A 21,297-nucleotide genomic window follows, 5' to 3' on the forward strand; every position below is an offset into this window, starting at 1 on the left:
GTGTGATGTATCTGCCCCTGGCTGGTGTACGGGCACAATGTGGGCAGTGTGTGATGTATCTGCCTCTGGCTGGTGTATGGGCACAGTGTGGGCATTGGATTTTGTATCTGCCCCTGACTGGCATACAGAGCATAGTGGGCAGCAGACAGCCAGAGGTGCCATTGATGGCAGGGAAGGTGGTGAGCCTGGCAGTATGAGGGCGGCACAGGATGGGAGGTGTATCCGGAGTTTCCTCTGCCCCGTATGTCGGGTGGAGGGGCTGCGCTGCTGTTAGTGGGATGTAACTGGAGAGACTGCCCTTAGGAAAGCTGTCTAATTACAGCAGCCATCATACAGGTGGTGACAGCTGGCATGCTCAGTGCCCACCATGGCTGTACCTGTGATTGTGTCAGTATTTGGGATAGTTACCTCCTCCTTACCCTGTTCACCTGTCTTCCAGGCACCTCCTGCCACTCTCGCACACATTAACCTATTACCTTCCTGATGGGAGGCGGCGGACGAATCCCTTCTCAGAGCCGGTATGTACATGGCCATGATGATACATTGCCCCCTGCTGGCTGACTAGTAATAATGCCCCCTCTACTCTGATTACAGGTGAACTGTTACTATCAGGGGAAGGTGCTGACAAGGCAGAGCACCTGGAGCAGCATCAGCCTGTGCTCTGGACTCAGGTATTCCTCACAGTAACACAAGGCCAGAGGGTCCTGCTTGCCAGATATGGTCCAGGTTACCAGTGAGCCCTCCCCCTACCTGAGACCAATCCCTGGTTACCTGAGAGCCCTCCCCCCACCTGAGAACAATCCCTGGTTACCTGAGAGCCCTCCCCCCACCTGAGACCAATCCCTGATTACCTGAGAGCCCTCCCCCCACCTGAGACCAATCCCTGATTACCTGAGAGCCCTCTCCCCACCTGAGACAAATCCCTGATTACCTGAGAGCCCTCCCCCCACCTGAGACCAATCCCTGATTACCTGAGAGCCCTCCCCCCACCTGAGATCAATCCCTGGTTACCAGAGAGCCCTCTCCCCACCTGAGATCAATCCCTGGTTACCTGTGAGCCCTGCCCACCTAAGACCACTCCCTGGATACCTGAGAGCCCTGCCCACCTGAGAGTCCTGCCCACTTAACACCACTCCCTGGATATCTGAGAGCCCTGCCCACCTAAGACCTCTACCCAGTTACCTGAGAGCCCTGCCCACCTAAGACCACTCCCTGGTTACCTGAGAGCCCCTACCACCTAAGAGCACTGCTTGGTTACCTGAGAGCCCTGCCCACCTTAGACCAATCCCTGATTACCTGAGAGTCCTGCACACCTGAGACCAATCCCTGGTTACCTGAGAGCCCTGCCCACCTGAGACCACTCCCTGGTTACCTGAGAGCCCTGCTTACCTAAGACCACTCCCTGGTTACCTGAGAGCCCCTCCTAACTAAGATCAATCCCAGTTATATGAGTGCCCTACCCACCTAAGACCAGTCACCGGTTACCTGAGAGCCGTGCCCACCTGAGACCAGTCACCGGTTACCTGAGAGCCCTGCCCACCTGAGACCAACACTGGTTACCTGAGAGCCCTGCCCACCTGAGACCAGTCACCGGTTACCTGAGAGCCCTGCCCACCTGAGACCAGTCACCGGTTACCTGAGAGCCCTGCCCACCTGAGACCAACACTGGTTACCTGAGAGCCCTGCCCACCTGAGACCAGTCACCGGTTACCTGAGAGCCCTGCCCACCTGAGACCAGTCACCGGTTACCTGAGAGCCGTGCCCACTTGAGACCAGTCACCGGTTACCTGAGAGCCCTGCCCACCTGAGACCAATCCCTGGTTAACTTAGAGCCCTGCCCACCTGAGACCACTCCCCGGTTTCCTGAGTGCCATGCCCACCTAAGACCACTCCATGGTTACCTGAGAGCTCCGTCTGTCTCAGATCCCTTCCGTATTACCTAAGAGTCCAGCCCACCTAAGACCGATTCTATATTACATGAGACTCTGAGAACCGTTCTAGGTTACCTGAGATTCCAGTCCTATAATGCAGCAGTGTACAGAGATGGTATGTCACCAGGACCTGTGTTACTGATGTGAGTGTTGTCCTCTCTGTAACAGGGGGACGATCATTCTGTCTCCGGAGCGCCGGTACAGTATTGAGCCAGTTTCTGGAGATCCCTACTACAGACACATACTGCGGCAGATCCAGGACAGGAGGAACGTGACATGTGAGACCAGGGACATCCTCCCTAATATATCTGCCAATCACAGGACAGGAAGGACACTGCTCAGCTCAGACAACCCTGGCCTTAAAGATGAGGAGCGCTCACTTCCACAGCAGGCAGACTCACATCGGGTGAGACAATCATGCAGTAACTACACAGGTGCAGGGTGGTGACTGGGGTGCCTACAACATGGAGGGTGGTGACTGGGGTGCCTACAACACGGAGGGTGGTGACCGGGGTGCCTACAACACGGAGGGTGGTGACCGGGGTGCCTACAACACGGAGGATGGTGACCGGGGTGCCTACAAGACAGAGGATGGTGACCGGGGTGCCTACAACACGGAGGGTGGTGACCGGGGTGCCTACAACACGGAGGGTGGTGACCGGGGTGCCTACAACACGGAGGGTGGTGACCGGGGTGCCTACAACACGGAGGATGGTGACCGGGGTGCCTACAAGACAGAGGATGGTGACCGGGGTGCCTACAACACGGAGGGTGGTGACCGGGGTGCCTACAACACGGAGGGTGGTGACCGGGGTGCCTACAACATGGAGGGTGGTGACCGGGGTGCCTACAACATGGAGGGTGGTGACCGGGGTGCCTACAACATGGAGGGGGTGACTGGGGTGCCTACAACATGGAGGGGGTGACTGGGGTGCCTACAACACGGAGGGTGGTGACCGGGGTGCCTACAACACGGAGGGTGGTGACCGGGGTGCCTACAACACGGAGGGTGGTGACCGGGGTGCCTACAACACGGAGGGTGGTGACCGGGGTGCCTACAACATGGAGGGTGGTGACCGGGGTGCCTACAACATGGAGGGTGGTGACCGGGGTGCCTACAACACGGAGGGTGGTGACCGGGGTGCCTACAACACGGAGGGTGGTGACCGGGGTGCCTACAACACGGAGGGTGGTGACCGGGGTGCCTACAACACGGAGGGTGGTGACCGGGGTGCCTATAAGATGGAGGTTTGTGACTGGGGTGCCTACGAGACGGAGGGCGATGACCGGGGTGCCTATGTGATGGAGAGTGGTGACCGGGGTGCCTACGTGAATAAGGTTGGTGACCGTGGTGCCTACGTGATGGAGGGTGTTGACCGTGGTGCCTACGTGATGGAGAGTTTTGACCGGGGTGCCCACGAGATGGAGGGTGGGCTCTGGGGTGCTTACAAGACGGAGGGTGGTCTCTGGGGTGCCTATGAGACGGAGGGTGGTCTCTGGGGTGCCTATGAGACGGAGGGTGGTCTCTGGGGTGCCTATGAGACGGAGGGTGGTCTCTGGGGTGCCTATGAGACGGAGGGTGGTCCCCTGGGTGCCTATGAGATGGAGGGTGGTCCCCTGGGTGCCTATGAGATGGAGGGTGGTCTCCGGGGTGTCTACGAAATGGAGGGTGGTCTTCGGGAGGGGCCTACATGGGGTGTGTTGGGCGATGGCGTGTCTGGCGGGCCTAGACAGGGGTAGTCTCCAGGACGTCTTTAGACGGGGCGGACTCTAGGGTGCCCATACTGAGGGCAGGCTCCGGTGCCAACATTGTTGTGGGGAAGATGTATGGGGTGCCTACACGAGGAGAGTCTCCGGCTACCCAGAGATGTATATTTTTGTGTTGTATCTTCCAGGTGAGAAGGGATGTAATCAGCGAGATGAAGTATGTGGAGCTTGTAATGGTAGCAGATAACAGTGAGGTGAGTGTGGTGGTAGCGTATAATGGTGCGGTGGTAGTGGATAAAGGTGAGGTGAGTGTGGTGGTAGCGTATAATGGTGCGGTGGTAGTGGATAAAGGTGAGGTGAGTGTGGTGGTAGCGTATAATGGTGCGGTGGTAGTGGATAAAGGTGAGGTGAGTGTGGTGGTAGCGTATAATGGTGCGGTGGTAGTGGATAATGGTGAGGTGAGCGTGGTGGTGGATAATGGTGAAGTAAGCATGGTGAATAACGATGAGGCGAGTGTGGTGGTAGCAGATGGCGGTGAGGCAAGTGTGGTGGTGGATAACGGTGAAGTGAGCGTGGTGGTGGATAATGGTGAGGCGAGCATGGTGGATAACGGTGAAGCGAGTGTGATGGTGGTGATAATGGTGAGGTGAGCGTGGTGAATAATGGTGAGGTGAGTGTGGTGGTAGTGGATAACAGTGAGGTGAGTGTAGTGGTGGATAACGGTGAGGTAAGTGTGGTGGTCGATAACGGTGAAGCGGGTGTGCTGTTGGGGGATAACGGTGAGGTGAGTGTGGTGGATAACGGTGAGGTGAGTGTGGTGGATAACGGTGAGGCTAGTGTGCTGGTGGGGATAATGGTGAGGTGAGTGTGGTGGATAACGGTGAGGCGAGTGTGCTGTTGGGGGATAATGGTGAGGTGAGTGTAGTGGATAACGGTGAGGCGAGTGTGCTGTTGTGGGATAACGGTGAGGTGAGTGTGGTGGATAACGGTGAGGCGAGTGTGCTGTTGGGGGATAACGGTGAGGTGAGTGTGGTGGATAACGGTGAGGCGAGTGTGCTGTTGGGGGATAATGGTGAGGTGAGTGTGGTGGATAACGGTGAGGCGAGTGTGCTGTTGGGGGATAATGGTGAGGTGAGTGTGGTGGATAACGGTGAAGCGGGTGTGCTGTTGGGGGATAATGGTGAGGTGAGTGTGGTGGATAACGGTGAGGCGAGTGTGCTGTTGGGGGATAACGGTGAGGTGAGTGTGGTGGATAACGGTGAGGCGAGTGTGCTGTTGGGGGGTAACGGTGAGGTGAGTGTGGTGGATAACGGTGAGGCGAGTGTGCTGTTGGGGGATAACGGTGAGGCGAGTGTGGTGGATAACGGTGAGGCGAGTGTGCTGTTGGGGGATAATGGTGAGGCAAGTGTGCTGTTGGGGGATAATGGTGAGGCGAGTGTGGTGGATAACGGTGAGGCGAGTTTGCTGGTGGGGATAATGGTGAGGTGAGTGTGGTGGATAACGGTGAAGCGGGTGTGCTGTTGGGGGATAACGGTGAGGTGAGTGTGGTGGATAACGGTGAGGCGAGTGTGCTGGTGGGGATAACGGTGAGGTGAGTGTGGTGGATAACGGTGAGGCGAGTGTGCTGGTGGGGATAATGGTGAGGTGAGTGTGGTGGATAACGGTGAGTCGAGTGTGCTGTTGGGGGATAATGGTGAGGTGAGTGTGGTGGATAACGGTGAGGCGAGTGTGCTGTTGTGGGATAACGGTGAGGTGAGTGTGGTGGATAACGGTGAGGCGAGTGTGCTGTTGGGGGATAACGGTGAGGTGAGTGTGGTGGATAACGGTGAGGCGAGTGTGCTGTTGGGGGATAATGGTGAGGTGAGTGTGGTGGATAACGGTGAGGCGAGTGTGCTGTTGGGGGATAATGGTGAGGTGAGTGTGGTGGATAACGGTGAAGCGGGTGTGCTGTTGGGGGATAATGGTGAGGCGAGTGTGGTGGATAACGGTGAGGCGAGTGTGCTGTTGGGGGATAATGGTGAGGTGAGTGTGGTGGATAACAGTGAGGCGAGTGTGCTGTTGGGGGATAATGGTGAGGCGAGTGTGGTGGATAACGGTGAGGCGAGTGTGCTGTTGGGGGAGAACGGTGAGGTGAGTGTGGTGGATAACGGTGAGGCGAGTGTGCTGTTGGGGGATAATGGTGAGGCGAGTGTGGTGGATAACGGTGAGGCGAGTGTGCTGTTGGGGGATAATGGTGAGGCGAGTGTGGTGGATAACGGTGAGGCGAGTGTGCTGTTGGGGGATAATGGTGAGGTGAGTGTGGTGGATAACGGTGAAGCGGGTGTGCTGTTGGGGGATAATGGTGAGGTGAGTGTGGTGGATAACGGTGAGGCGAGTGTGCTGTTGGGGGATAACGGTGAGGTGAGTGTGGTGGATAACGGTGAGGCGAGTGTGCTGTTGGGGGGTAACGGTGAGGTGAGTGTGGTGGATAACGGTGAGGCGAGTGTGCTGTTGGGGGATAACGGTGAGGCGAGTGTGGTGGATAACGGTGAGGCGAGTGTGCTGTTGGGGGATAATGGTGAGGCAAGTGTGCTGTTGGGGGATAATGGTGAGGCGAGTGTGGTGGATAACGGTGAGGCGAGTTTGCTGGTGGGGATAATGGTGAGGTGAGTGTGGTGGATAACGGTGAAGCGGGTGTGCTGTTGGGGGATAACGGTGAGGTGAGTGTGGTGGATAACGGTGAGGCGAGTGTGCTGGTGGGGATAACGGTGAGGTGAGTGTGGTGGATAACGGTGAGGCGAGTGTGCTGGTGGGGATAATGGTGAGGTGAGTGTGGTGGATAACGGTGAGTCGAGTGTGCTGTTGGGGGATAATGGTGAGGTGAGTGTGGTGGATAACGGTGAGGCGAGTGTGCTGTTGTGGGATAACGGTGAGGTGAGTGTGGTGGATAACGGTGAGGCGAGTGTGCTGTTGGGGGATAACGGTGAGGTGAGTGTGGTGGATAACGGTGAGGCGAGTGTGCTGTTGGGGGATAATGGTGAGGTGAGTGTGGTGGATAACGGTGAGGCGAGTGTGCTGTTGGGGGATAATGGTGAGGTGAGTGTGGTGGATAACGGTGAAGCGGGTGTGCTGTTGGGGGATAATGGTGAGGCGAGTGTGGTGGATAACGGTGAGGCGAGTGTGCTGTTGGGGGATAATGGTGAGGTGAGTGTGGTGGATAACAGTGAGGCGAGTGTGCTGTTGGGGGATAATGGTGAGGCGAGTGTGGTGGATAACGGTGAGGCGAGTGTGCTGTTGGGGGAGAACGGTGAGGTGAGTGTGGTGGATAACAGTGAGGCGAGTGTGCTGTTGGGGGATAATGGTGAGGCGAGTGTGGTGGATAACGGTGAGGCGAGTGTGCTGTTGGGGGATAATGGTGAGGCGAGTGTGGTGGATAACGGTGAGGCGAGTGTGCTGTTGGGGGATAATGGTGAGGCGAGTGTGGTGGATAACGGTGAGGCGAGTGTGCTGTTGGGGGGTAACGGTGAGGTGAGTGTGGTGGATAACGGTGAGGCGAGTGTGCTGTTGGGGGATAATGGTGAGGCGAGTGTGGTTATGCCGTTGCCTCACCATGGTGTTACTGGGAATTCATCCTTATCTCCCTATCACCAGTACCAGATGCTGCACCGAGACCTGAAGCGGCTTTACCTGCGGATTCTGGAGATCGCTAACAAGGTGGACGCGGTAAGTGTCTGTGCCTACATCAGTCCACATGTGACCTGCGCCAGCCTGCTCACTGCGTTCTTTTCTCTCGCAGTATTACCGGGTGCTGAACATCAGGGTGATGCTGGTTATGGTGGAGGTCTGGAGCCAGAAAGACCAGATTGTGGTCAGCAGCGATCCTGCCGAGACGCTGAGCAGGTTCCTGTCATGGCGGGAGAGGGATCTTCTGCCCCGGATTCACCATGACAACGCGCAGCTCCTCACGTGAGTGACACATCATATCGCGGCAGCTGTTATAGGTGGATCAGTTTCCTGCCGGCATTGCTTTGTACATAAACACGCGTGTCGCTGCTATTAGCATGTAGTTATATAGTACTGGGGCCGGGTATGTCCCTGCACCATTATTATATAGCATGTATTTACCAATACAACTGTACAGCAGAGCTGACAATCTAAATTCCCTACGAATTGAACGTTATGTGCTTGGGAGCCTGTTAAAACACAAACACACCCTGGAAGGAACACCCCAGTGCTGAGATGCAGAAATACTACCCACTGTGCCACAAGGCTGCCCCTGCTGACAAACCCGCTCTGATTTTAGGGGTATCACATTTACGGGCTCCTCAGTTGGCATGGCGACCATGGACTCCATATGTACGGCAGATCGTTCTGGAGGCGTGAATATGGTAAGTGGATTGGACTGTGTTAAACGCAGGTAATGAAAAGCATCAGGTTTCCTATGTGTGAGCCCTTACTGCCATCTTGTGGCCTGGACAGGGAACTGCAAACCTATAAACTAGGAGAATGTACTGAGATACTGTGGGCGTCATTACAGATAATGGGGCAGATGTATTAAGCCTGGAGAAGAGATAAACTGGAGATAAAGTGGAGATAACTTGGAAGAGTTAACGCACCAGCCAATCAGCTGTATTTGAAATATGACAGTTGGGATCTGATTGGCTGGTGCGTTATCTCCTTCCACTTTATCTCCAGTTTATCTCTTCACCAGGCTTAATACATCTGCCCCAATCTGTGATATTGGGGGTTATTCAGATCCCCGTGATAAGCTTGTGGAAATATCGCAGCCCTGACATTTGCTGCAAATCCATGCACAGCCAACCACCATCGGAGAAATATCCCCAGTCTGTGCGTAGCCCCAGGACTTACTCAGCAGCTGCGATAGAACCAGGCTGATCGGGGGCGGAGCTGACATCACATGACTTCCCCCCCCACACGCCTACGTATTCCCTGACACTCCCAGATAACATTACAGGGTAAGGGGAGGGGAAGTGGAAGATGGATCAGAGCACAGGTAATTTTAGTAGGTAAATATAATAGATATGGGTGTGTAACAACGAATCCACAATTCAAGGTGGTATAGGAGGCCTGTTTAGAGGGATCTCACCAGATAGGTAGCGTGGAGGTGCACCCTAGAGAGTAATTATATATGCAAGAGAAGGAAGAGGAAAGACTCTCTCTTTGTTGGGGCACTCTTTGAAAATGATTACAATTCAGTAATCGAAGATTTGTAGAAATATGTCATACGATATTATCGGTGAGTCATAAGTATCAACACAAGTTTGAGTGGGATGAGTAGAGATATCGTGGAGCCAATGTGACTAGGATGTGATAGGCTAGTTGTAAACGCTAGTAACACTTGACAGAGTGGGTTAGATTAACCCAACTCCGGGTATGGTATGAGTTAAAATTTAGCTTTTATTTCATATTATTAAAATAAACACTAGACAAGAACGTTTTTTAGGCGCTCACACACATACATATAACATATATAATATATTTAAAATCAGAAATTCACACTGAATTGTGTGTGCCCTATGGGCATAACATCCCCTAGTTCTGTAACACCATGTATCTTAGGCTCAAAAGAGTACGTATCAGTCCCGAATATAAGGACTGTAGAAGATGTCTCAAAAATGAGTCTGTGAGGTAGGACTGAATTAGTACAGCCCCGTCCCCAATCCAGGTGGTGAAATTCCCCAGCACAGGTAGTGCGTTAGAGGGGGTCACCTGCGTGTCGCTAGAACGGGGTGTTTAACTGTAAACACTTACTAGGATTCACTTAGTAAGAGCCACAAGCTATCCATTGAAGAGTGGAGGTGTAATGGATAGATCAATGCATAAGATTTCACCACAATAAATACATTGAATCAAGTATTGTTGGAACAGTTAGTGTTTAAACATTGTATCGAAGGGGTAGCAATCCCTCTGCTGAGTTAAACTGTTCTAAAAGGGGGTGGAATATGGGGCTGACTAGTGATCCTCCTAGTTTGTTAGCCAAAAAGACAAAATATACATTTAATTTATAGTAAGATTCCGCAAGCTTAGGAATCTCCTTTCAACGGTGATAGGCTTGCCTTCCAAACCGGCAGTCCTATCTGCTTATAACTGTCAACACAAATGTCCGTCATCAACAATAATATGTGTGTCGGAATCTTACTATAAATTAAATGTATATTTTGTCTTTTTGGCTAACAAACTAGGAGGATCACTAGTCAGCCCATATTCCACCCCCTTTTAGAACAGTTTAACTCAGCAGAGGGATTGCTACCCCTTCGATACAATGTTTAAACACTAACTGTTCCAACAATACTTGATTCAATGTATTTATTGTGGTGAAATCTTATGCATTGATCTATCCATTACACCTCCACTCTTCAATGGATAGCTTGTGGCTCTTACTAAGTGAATCCTAGTAAGTGTTTACAGTTAAACACCCCGTTCTAGCGACACGCAGGTGACCCCCTCTAACGCACTACCTGTGCTGGGGAATTTCACCACCTGGATTGGGGACGGGGCTGTACTAATTCAGTCCTACCTCACAGACTCATTTTTGAGACATCTTCTACAGTCCTTATATTCGGGACTGATACGTACTCTTTTGAGCCTAAGATACATGGTGTTACAGAACTAGGGGATGTTATGCCCATAGGGCACACACAATTCAGTGTGAATTTCTGATTTTAAATATATTATATATGTTATATGTATGTGTGTGAGCGCCTAAAAAACGTTCTTGTCTAGTGTTTATTTTAATAATATGAAATAAAAGCTAAATTTTAACTCATACCATACCCGGAGTTGGGTTAATCTAACCCACTCTGTCAAGTGTTACTAGCGTTTACAACTAGCCTATCACATCCTAGTCACATTGGCTCCACGATATCTCTACTCATCCCACTCAAACTTGTGTTGATACTTATGACTCACCGATAATATCGTATGACATATTTCTACAAATCTTCGATTACTGAATTGTAATCATTTTCAAAGAGTGCCCCAACAAAGAGAGAGTCTTTCCTCTTCCTTCACTCCCAGATAACAGCCAGTTACCACCTACAAACGCCAGCTTCCTGTCAATCACCTGTGAATTTCTAGCCGAGTGATTAGATATGAATAACCCCCATTGCTTCTGATATCGGTTTAGTTACAGCTTTCCCATACCTCCCAACATGACCCTCTCCAGGAGGGACGGTTTGCACTGATTGTGGACTTCCCTCTGACTGTATGATTACCAGCACCTGTGCTGACACCTGTGTTACCAATTATCCTGTGCAGCACAGGTGCTGGTAATCATACACCCAGAGGGAGGCCCAGGAGCTGAGCATTGTGTCCTCCTGGAGAGGGTCATGTTGGGAGTTATAGGGTGTGTGTGACTGTATACAGGACACAATGCTCTATGGCAGGACTTCCCTCTGACTGTATGATTACCAGCACCTGTGCTGATACCTGTCTTACCAATTACCCTGTGCAGTACAGGTGCTGGCAATCATACACCCAGAGGGAGGCCCAGGAGCTGAGCATTGTGTCCTCCTGGAGAGGGTCATGTTGGGAGGTATGGGTGTGTGTGACTGTATACAGGACACAATGCTCTATGGCAGGACTTCCCTCTGACTGTATGATTACCAGCACCTGTGCTGACACCTGTCTTACCAATTACCCTGTGCAGCACAGGTGCTGGTAATCATACACCCAGAGGGAGGCCCAGGAGCTGAGCATTGTGTCCTCCTGGAGAGGGTCATGTTGGGAGGTATGGGTGTGTGTGACTGTATACAGGACACAATGCTCTATGGCAGGACTTCCCTCTGACTGTATGATTACCAGCACCTGTGCTGACACCTGTCTTACCAATTACCCTGTGCAGCACAGGTGCTGGTAATCATACACCCAGAGGGAGGCCCAGGAGCTGAGCATTGTGTCCTCCTGGAGAGGGTCATGTTGGGAGGTATGGGTGTGTGTGACTGTATACAGGACACAATGCTCTATGGCAGGACTTCCCTCTGACTGTATGATTACCAGCACCTGTGCTGACACCTGTCTTACCAATTACCCTGTGCAGCACAGGTGCTGGTAATCATACACCCAGAGGGAGGCCCAGGAGCTGAGCATTGTGTCCTCCTGGAGAGGGTCATGTTGGGAGGTATGAGGTGTGTGACTGTATATAGGACACAATGCTCTATGGCAGGACTTCCCTCTGACTGTATGATTACCAGCACCTGTGCTGACATCTGTCTTACCAATTACCATGTGCAGCACAGGTGCTGGTAATCATACACCCAGAGGGAGGCCCAGGAGCTGAGCATTGTGTCCTCCTGGAGAGGGTCATGTTGGGAGGTATGAGGTGTGTGACTGTATATAGGACACAATGCTCTATGGCAGGACTTCCCTCTGACTGTATGATTACCAGCACCTGTGCTGACATCTGTCTTACCAATTACCCTGTGCAGTACAGGTGCTGGTAATCATACACCCAGAGGGAGGCCCAGGAGCTGAGCATTGTGTCCTCCTGGAGAGGGTCATGGTGGGAGGTATGACGTTGCCCGTTTGGCCGCACAGCCGCAGTTGGCCGCAGTCTGTAGTAATGCTGATGTATAATTGGCCGCAGTCTGTAGTAATGCTGATGTATATAATTGGCCGCAGTCTGTAGTAATGCTGATGTATAATTGGCCGCAGTCTGTAGTAATGCTGATGTATAATTGGCCGCAGCCTGTAGTAATGCTGATGTATGATTGGCCGCAGTCTGTAGTAATGCTGATGTATAATTGGCCGCAGTCTGTAGTAATGCTGATGTATAATTGGCCGCAGTCTGTAGTAATGCTGATGTATAATTGGCTGCAGTCTGTATGCTGATGTATAATTGGCCGCAGTCTGTAGTAATGCTGATGTATAATTGGCCGCAGTCTGTAGTAATGCTGATGTATAATTGGCCGCAGTCTGTATGCTGATGTATAATTGGCCGCAGTCTGTAGTAATGCTGATGTATAATTGGCCGCAGTCTGTAGTAATGCTGATGTATAATTGGCCGCAGTCTGTAGTAATGCTGATGTATAATTGGCCGCAGTCTGTAGTAATGCTGATGTATAATTGGCCGCAGTCTGTAGTAATGCTGATGTATAATTGGCCGCAGTCTGTAGTAATGCTGATGTATAATTGGCCGCAGTCTGTAGTAATGCTGATGTATAATTGGCCGCAGTCTGTAGTAATGCTGATGTATAATTGGCCGCAGTCTGTAGTGATGCTGATGTATAATTGGCCGCAGTCTGTAGTAATGCTGATGTATAATTGGCCGCAGTCTGTAGTAATGCTGATGTATAATTGGCCGCAGTCTGTAGTAATGCTGATGTATAATTGGCCGCAGTCTGTAGTAATGCTGATGTATAATTGGCCGCAGTCTGTAGTAATGCTGATGTATAATTGGCCGCAGTCTGTAGTAATGCTGATGTATAATTGGCCGCAGTCTGTAGTAATGCTGATGTATAATTGGCCGCAGTCTGTAGTAATGCTGATGTATGATTGGCCGCAGTCTGTAGTGATGCTGATGTATAATTGGCCGCAGTCTGTAGTGATGCTGATGTATAATTGGCCGCAGTCTGTAGTAATGCTGATGTATAATTGGCCGCAGTCTGTAGTAATGCTGATGTATAATTGGCCGCAGTCTGTAGTAATGCTGATGTATAATTGGCCGCAGTCTGTAGTAATGCTGATGTATAATTGGCCGCAGTCTGTAGTAATGCTGATGTATAATTGGCCGCACAGCTGTAGTAATGCTGATGTATAATTGGCCGCACAGCCTGTAGTAATGCTGATGTATAATTGGCCGCAGTCTGTAGTAATGCTGATGTATAATTGGCCGCAGTCTGTAGTAATGCTGATGTATAATTGGCCGCAGTCTGTAGTAATGCTGATGTATAATTGGCCGCAGTCTGTAGTAATGCTGATGTATAATTGGCCGCAGTCTGTAGTAATGCTGATGTATAATTGGCCGCAGTCTGTAGTAATGCTGATGTATAATTGGCCGCAGTCTGTAGTAATGCTGATGTATGATTGGCCGCAGTCTGTAGTGATGCTGATGTATAATTGGCCGCAGTCTGTAGTGATGCTGATGTATAATTGGCCGCAGTCTGTAGTGATGCTGATGTATGATTGGCCGCAGTCTGTAGTAATGCTGATGTATAATTGGCCGCAGTCTGTAGTAATGCTGATGTATGATTGGCCGCAGTCTGTAGTAATGCTGATGTATAATTGGCCGCTGTATGTAGTAATGCTGATGTATGATTGGCCGCAGTCTGTAGTGATGCTGATGTATAATTGGCCGCAGTCTGTAGTGATGCTGATGTATAATTGGCCGCAGTCTGTAGTGATGCTGATGTATAATTGGCCGCAGTCTGTGGTAATGCTGATGTGTAATTGGCCGCAGTCTGTGGTAATGCTGATGTATAATTGGCCGCAGTCTGTGGTAATGCTGATGTATAATTGGCCGCAGTCTGTAGTGATGCTGATGTATAATTGGCCGCAGTCTGTAGTGATGCTGATGTATAATTGGCCGCAGTCTGTAGTGATGCTGATGTATAATTGGCCGCAGTCTGTAGTGATGCTGATGTATAATTGGCCGCAGTCTGTAGTGATGCTGATGTATAATTGGCCGCAGTCTGTAGTGATGCTGATGTATAATTGGCCGCAGTCTGTAGTGATGCTGATGTATAATTGGCCGCAGTCTGTAGTGATGCTGATGTATAATTGGCCGCAGTCTGTAGTGATGCTGATGTATAATTGGCCGCAGTCTGTAGTGATGCTGATGTATAATTGGCCGCAGTCTGTAGTAATGCTGATGTATAATTGGCCGCAGTCTGTAGTGATGCTGATGTATAATTGGCCGCAGTCTGTAGTGATGCTGATGTATAATTGGCCGCAGTCTGTAGTAATGCTGATGTATAATTGGCCGCAGTCTGTAGTGATGCTGATGTATAATTGGCCGCAGTCTGTAGTGATGCTGATGTATAATTGGCCGCAGTCTGTGGTAATGCTGATGTGTAATTGGCCGCAGTCTGTGGTAATGCTGATGTGTAATTGGCCGCAGTCTGTAGTAATGCTGATGTATAATTGGCCGCAGTCTGTAGTGATGCTGATGTATAATTGCCCGCAGTCTGTAGTGATGCTGATGTATAATTGGCCGCAGTCTGTAGTGATGCTGATGTATAATTGGCCGCAGTCTGTAGTAATGCTGATGTATAATTGGCCGCAGTCTGTAGTGATGCTGATGTATAATTGGCCGCAGTCTGTAGTGATGCTGATGTATAATTGGCCGCAGTCTGTAGTGATGCTGATGTATAATTGGCCGCAGTCTGTAGTAATGCTGATGTATAATTGGCCGCAGTCTGTAGTGATGCTGATGTATAATTGGCCGCAGTCTGTAGTGATGCTGATGTATAATTGGCCGCAGTCTGTAGTGATGCTGATGTATAATTGGCCGCAGTCTGTAGTAATGCTGATGTATAATTGGCCGCAGTCTGTAGTAATGCTGATGTATGATTGGCCGCAGTCCTGGTGTTCCCCATAGATGGCTAAGCACCCCCTGTCCCCCTGCAGGACCACTCAGTCAGTGTCCTGGTCGTGGCATCCACCGTGGCACATGAATTGGGGCACAACCTGGGTCTGAGCCATGATAGCGGAGAGCGGAGGTGTGGGCAGCCGCAGGTCGGCAGGCAGTGGATAATGGAGCAGTCCTCTGGGTGAGTGCCGCAGGTGGTATACACGTGCCGCAGGTGGTATACACGTATGTGCCGCTTCCTTCTTTCCCGGTTATGGCATACAACCTCTACAGTCATATGGTCAACTACCAATGGTCGACGGTCTAAAGGTCAACAGCTAAAAGGTCGACTTGGAAAATGGTCGACATGAGTTGTCAATGTTTTAGGGTGTTTATGTTGACATACAGTAGGTCATGGACACTAAGTGCACCGCGTCCCCTCACACGGATCGCTGCGCTCGGCACACTATTATATTCTCCCTCCACGCCATAGTGGATGGTAGGGTATGAAATACCGCCTGTCGGCACATGTCGGCTGAACATTTTGTCAAAAAATTCATGGCGACCTTTTCCATGGCGACCGTTTCCATGGCGACCTTTAGACCCCCCTTGACCATATGACTGTCTATAGTGAGTGATTGTATGATCCGTCCGGATGGTCGCTGTGTTTGGTTATAGGCTGTGGGAGCGGCTCTTGTAATTGCCCTGTGTGTATCTGTGTCAGGTTCATGCCGGGATTGGAGTTCAGTGCGTGCAGTCTGTCAGACCTGACTTCCAGCCTCCAGCAGGGGGGAGGGATGTGCCTGTATGATTTCCCCAAACCAGACAGCATATTCGGAACCCCCACATGTGGAAACCTGGTGGTGGAGAAGGGAGAGCAGTGTGACTGCGGCCTGGTACAGGTGAGAACTGGCCAGTGTATGCTGGCTCCTGCCTGCCTCTGTTATCCCTGTGCCGCTCCCGTCTGCCTCTGTTATCCCTGTGCCGCTCCTGCCTGCCTCTGTTATCCCTGTGCCGCTCCCCCCTGCCTCTGTTATCCCTGTGCCGCTCCCCCCTGCCTCTGTTATCCCTGTGCCGCTCTCCCCTGCCTCTGTTATACCTGTGCCGCTCCCCCCTGCCTCTGTTATCCCTGTGCCGCTCCCGCCTGCCTCTGTTATCCCTGTGCCGCTCCCGTCTGCCTCTGTTATCCCTGTGCCGCTCCCCCCTGCCTCTGTTATCCCTGTGCCGCTCCCGCCTGCCTCTGTTATCCCTGTGCCGCTCCCGTCTGCCTCTGTTATCCCTGTACCGCTCCTGCCTGCCTCTGTTATCCCTGTGCCGCTCTCCCCTGCCTCTGTTATCCCCTGTGCGGCTCTCCCCTGCTTCTGTTATCCCTGTGCAGCTCCCCCCTGCCTCTGTTATCCCTGTGCCGCTCTCCCCTGCCTCTGTTATCCCTGTGCCGCTCTCCCTGCCTCTGTTATCCCTGTGCCTCTCTCCCTGCCTCTGTTATCCCTGTGCCTCTCTCCCCTGCCTCTGTTATCCCTGTACCTCTCCCTGCCTCTGTTATCCCTGTACCGCTCCCACCTGCCTCTGTTATCCCTGTGCCGCTCTCCCCTGCCTCTGTTATCCCTGTACCGCTCCCCCTGCCTCTGTTATCCCTGTGCCGCTCCCGTCTGCCTCTGTTATCCCTGTACCGCTCCCGCCTGCCTCTGTTATCCCTGTGCCGCTCCCGCCTGCCTCTGTTATCCCTGTACCCACTCCCCTGCCTCTGTTATCCCTGTGCCGCTCTCCCTTGCCTCTGTTATCCCTGTGCCGCTCTCCCTTGCCTCTGTTATCCCTGTGCCTCTCTCCCCTGCCTCTGTTATCCCTGTACCACTCCCCCTGCCTCTGTTATCCCTGTGCCGCTCCCGCCTGCCTCTGTTATCCCTGTGCCTCTCTCCCCTGCCTCTGTTATCCCTGTGCCGCTCCCGCCTGCCTCTGTTATCCCTGTGCCTCTCTCCCCTGCCTCTGTTATCCCTGTGCCGCTCTCCCCTGCCTCTGTTATCCCTGTGCCGCTCCCGTCTGCCTCTGTTATCCCTGTGCCGCTCCCGCCTGCCTCTGTTATCCCTGTGCCTCCCTCCCCTGCCTCTGTTATCCATGTGCTGCTCCTGCCTGCCTCTGTTATCCCTGTGCCGCTCTCCCTTGCCTCTGTTATCCCTGTGCCTCTCTCCCCTGCCTCTGTTATCCCTGTACCGCTCCCGTTTGCCTCTGTTCTCCCTGTGCCGCTCCCGTTTGCCTCTTTTATCCATGTGCCGCTCCTGTTTGCCTCTTTTATCCCTGTGCAGCTCCTGTCTGCCTCTGTTATCCCTGTGCCACTCCACCCCTCTCACTGTCCCCCTAATGGTCTCTCTCCTCCTGCATGGTACAACCCTCTCACTGCCCCCCCATCGGTCTCTCTCCCCCTGCACGGTACACCCCTCTCCCTTTCCTCCTGCGCGGTACACCCCTCTCCCCTTCCTCCTGCGCGGTACACCCCTCTCCCCTTCCTCCTGCCCGGTACACCCCTCTCCCCTTCCTCCTGCGCGGTACACCCCTCTCCCCTTCCTCCTGCGCGGTACACCCCTCTCCCCTTCCTCCTGCGCGGTACACCCCTCTCCCCTTCCTCCTGCGCGGTACACCCCTCTCCCCTTCCTCCTGCGCGGTACACCCCTCTCCCCTTCCTCCTGCGTGGTACACCCCTCTCCCCTTCCTCCTGCGCGGTACACCCCTCTCCCTTTACTCCTGCGCGGTACACCCCTCTCCCCTCCCCCTGCGCGGTACACCCCTCTCCCTTTCCTCCTGCGCGGTACACCCCTCTCCCTTTCCTCCTGCGCGGTACACCCCTCTCCCCTTCCTCCTGCGCGGTACACCCCTCTCCCCTTACTCCTGCGCGGTACACCCCTCTCCCCTTCCTCCTGCGCGGTACACACCTCTCCCCTTCCTCCTGCGCGGTACACCCCCTCCCCTTCCTCCTGCGCGGTACACACCTCTCCCCTTCCTCCTGCGCGGTACACCCCCTCCCCTTCCTCCTGCGCGGTACACCCCTATCCCCTTCCTCCTGCGCGGTACACCCCTCTCCCTTTCCTCCTGCGCGGTACACCCCTCTCCCTTTCCTCCTGCGCGGTACACCCCTCTCCCTTTCCTCCTGCGCGGTACACCCCTCTCCCTTTCCTCCTGCGCGGTACACCCCTCTCCCCTTCCTCCTGCGCGGTACACCCCCTCTCCCCTTCCTCCTGCGTGGTACACCCCTCTCCCCTTCCTCCTGCGCGGTACACCCCTCTCCCCTTCCTCCTGCGCGGTACACCCCTCTCCCTTTCCTCCTGCGCGGTACACCCCTCTCCCCTTCCTCCTGCGCGGTACACCCTCTCCCCTTACTCCTGCGCGGTACACCCCTCTCCCCTTACTCCTGCGCGGTACACCCCTCTCCCTTTACTCCTGCGCGGTACACCCCTCTCCCCTTCCTCCTGCGCGGTACACCCCTCTCCCCTTACTCCTGCGCAGTACACCCCTCTCCCCTTACTCCTGCGCGGTACACCCCTCTCCCCTTCCTCCTGCGCGGTACACCCCTCTCCCCTTCCTCCTGCGCGGTACACCCCTCTCCCTTACTCCTGCGCGGTACACCCCTCTCCCCTTCCTCCTGCGTGGTACACACCTCTCCCCTTCCTCCTGCGCGGTACACCCCTCTCCCCTTCCTCCTGCGCGGTACACCCCTCTCCCCTTACTCCTGCGCGGTACACCCCTCTCCCCTTCCTCCTGCGCGGTACACCCCTCTCCCCTTCCTCCTGCGCGGTACACCCCTCTCCCTTCCTCCTGCGCGGTACACACCTCTCCCCTTCCTCCTGCGCGGTACACCCCCTCCCCTTCCTCCTGCGCGGTACACACCTCTCCCCTTCCTCCTGCGCGGTACACCCCCTCCCCTTCCTCCTGCGCGGTACACCCCTCTCCCCTTCCTCCTGCGCGGTACACCCCTCTCCCTTTCCTCCTGCGCGGTACACCCCTCTCCCTTTCCTCCTGCGCGGTACACCCCTCTCCCTTTCCTCCTGCGCGGTACACCCCTCTCCCTTTCCTCCTGCGCGGTACACCCCTCTCCCCTTCCTCCTGCGCGGGTACACCCCTCTCCCCTTCCTCCTGCGCGGTACACCCCTCTCCCCTTCCTCCTGCGCGGTACACCCCTCTCCCCTTCCTCCTGCGCGGTACACCCCTCTCCCTTTCCTCCTGCGCGGTACACCCCTCTCCCCTTCCTCCTGCACGGTACACCCCTCTCCCCTTACTCCTGCGCGGTACACCCCTCTCCCCTTACTCCTGCGCGGTACACCCCTCTCCCTTTCCTCCTGCGCGGTACACCCCTCTCCCCTTCCTCCTGCGCGGTACACCCCTCTCCCCTTACTCCTGCGCGGTACACCCCTCTCCCCTTACTCCTGCGCGGTACACCCCTCTCCCTTTACTCCTGCGCGGTACACCCCTCTCCCCTTCCTCCTGCGCGGTACACCCCTCTCCCCTTACTCCTGCGCGGTACACCCCTCTCCCCTTCCTCCTGCGTGGTACACACCTCTCCCCTTCCTCCTGCGCGGTACACCCCTTCCCCCTGCGCGGTACACCCCTCTGCATGGTACACCCCTCTCACTGTCTTTTCCTGCCTCTGATAGGATTGCACAGATCCTTGCTGTAATGCCAGCACGTGCCAGCTGGTGGAGGGGGCAGAGTGTGCCATGAGTGGTCTGTGCTGTGAGCAGTGTAAGGTAGGTACAGTTTCTGTTCCTGCTGTGTAACCATAAGTAATCCTACCTTGGTGGTGACTGCCAGATGCCTGTGCTCTACAGATAAAACATTCAGGCGCTGTGTGCCGGGAGCCATTGGGGGACTGTGATCTACCAGAATACTGCACGGGGACATCACCACACTGCCCCCCAAATGTCTACTTACAGAATGGGGAGTCCTGCAGGAATGGACAAGCTCATTGCTACCAAGGAGAATGTAGAACTCTTCAGAGCCAGTGCCAATACCTCTGGGGTCCAGGTATGGTAGTCTGGAGTCATTGACTGTGGTATAGGCTACTGACTGGTGGAAGGTGGGACACAGGAGCGGGGATGTGCTATACAGGGGAAGCGAGCACACAGGTGCTGGGATGGGTATAGGGGGGGGGCGAGCACAAAGGTGCTGGGATGGGTATATAGGGGGGAAGCGAGTGTACACAGGTGCCGGGATGGGTATATGGGAGGGGAAGCAAGCACACACAGATGCTGGGATGGGTATATGGGGGGGGGGGAACGAGCACACACAGGTGTCTGGATGGGGATATGGGGGGGGCGAGCGAGCACACACAGGTGCTGGGATGGGTATACTGGGAGGGGGGACGAGCACACACAGGTGCTGGGATGGGTATACTAGGAAGGGGGGACGAGCACACATGGGCTGGGATGGGTATATGGGGGGGGGGAGCGGGTACACACAGGTGCTGGGATGGGTATACTGGGGGGGGAGCGAGCAGACACAGGTGCTGGAATGGGTATACGGGGGGGGGGAGCGAGCACACATGGGCTGGGATGGGTATATGGGGAGGGGGAAGCGAGCACTCAGGTGCTGGGATGGGTATACTGGGGGGGGGGGGGAAGCGAGCAGACACAGGTGCTGGGATGGGTATACGGGGGGGGGGAGCGAGCACACACAGGTGCTGGGATGGGTATATGGGGAGGGGGAAGCGAGCACTCAGGTGCTGGGATGGGTATACTGGGGGGGGAAGCGAGCAGACACAGGTGCTGGGATGGGTATACGGGGGGGAAGCGAGCACACACAGGTGCTGGGATGGGTATATGGGAGGGAAGCGAGAACACAGGTGCTGGGATGGGTATACAGGGGGGGAGGCAGCACACAGGTGCTGGGATGGGTATACGGGGTGGGGGGAGGCAGCACACAGGTGCTGGGATGGGTATACGGGGGGGGGGGGAAGGCAGCACACAGGTGCTGGGATGGGTATACGGGGGGGGGGAGGTGAGCAGAAACAGGTGCTGGGATGGGTATACGGGGGGGGGGGGGGAGGCAGCACACAGGTGCTGGGATGGGTATACAGACTATACACGGCTACATACAGTGCAGCAGTGGGCTGGTGGGTCATTGCTGGCTCCATGTTGCTGTTAGGGCACCCCCTGCTGTCACACCATG

General features: G+C 54.1%; 1 protein-coding gene across 5 annotated transcripts in view; it reads left to right on the forward strand.

Moving 5' to 3' along the window:
- ADAM15 (ADAM metallopeptidase domain 15) overlaps positions 1–21,297 on the forward strand; it is a 51,492-nt gene that overhangs the window by 13,358 nt on the left and 16,837 nt on the right. For all 5 annotated transcript variants that reach the window (XR_014466261.1, XM_083166921.1, XM_083166919.1 and 2 more), the window contains exons 4-14: positions 440–518; positions 595–671; positions 2,100–2,337; positions 3,827–3,892; positions 7,269–7,340; positions 7,414–7,583; positions 7,921–8,005; positions 15,204–15,346; positions 15,869–16,046; positions 19,785–19,877; positions 19,959–20,154. Coding sequence is in view for 4 of the 5 variants with exons in the window: in XM_083166921.1 (XP_083023047.1) it covers positions 440–518; positions 595–671; positions 2,100–2,337; positions 3,827–3,892; positions 7,269–7,340; positions 7,414–7,583; positions 7,921–8,005; positions 15,204–15,346; positions 15,869–16,046; positions 19,785–19,877; positions 19,959–20,154 (1,397 nt within the window). In the remaining variant the exon portion in view is untranslated. The remainder of the gene's footprint in view (positions 1–439; positions 519–594; positions 672–2,099; positions 2,338–3,826; positions 3,893–7,268; positions 7,341–7,413; positions 7,584–7,920; positions 8,006–15,203; positions 15,347–15,868; positions 16,047–19,784; positions 19,878–19,958; positions 20,155–21,297) is intronic.

The sequence above is a fragment of the Crinia signifera genome, chromosome 12, assembly GCF_055691185.1.
Source record: "Crinia signifera chromosome 12, ASM5569118v1, whole genome shotgun sequence".
In the NCBI taxonomy this organism is placed as follows: domain Eukaryota; kingdom Metazoa; phylum Chordata; class Amphibia; order Anura; family Myobatrachidae; genus Crinia; species Crinia signifera.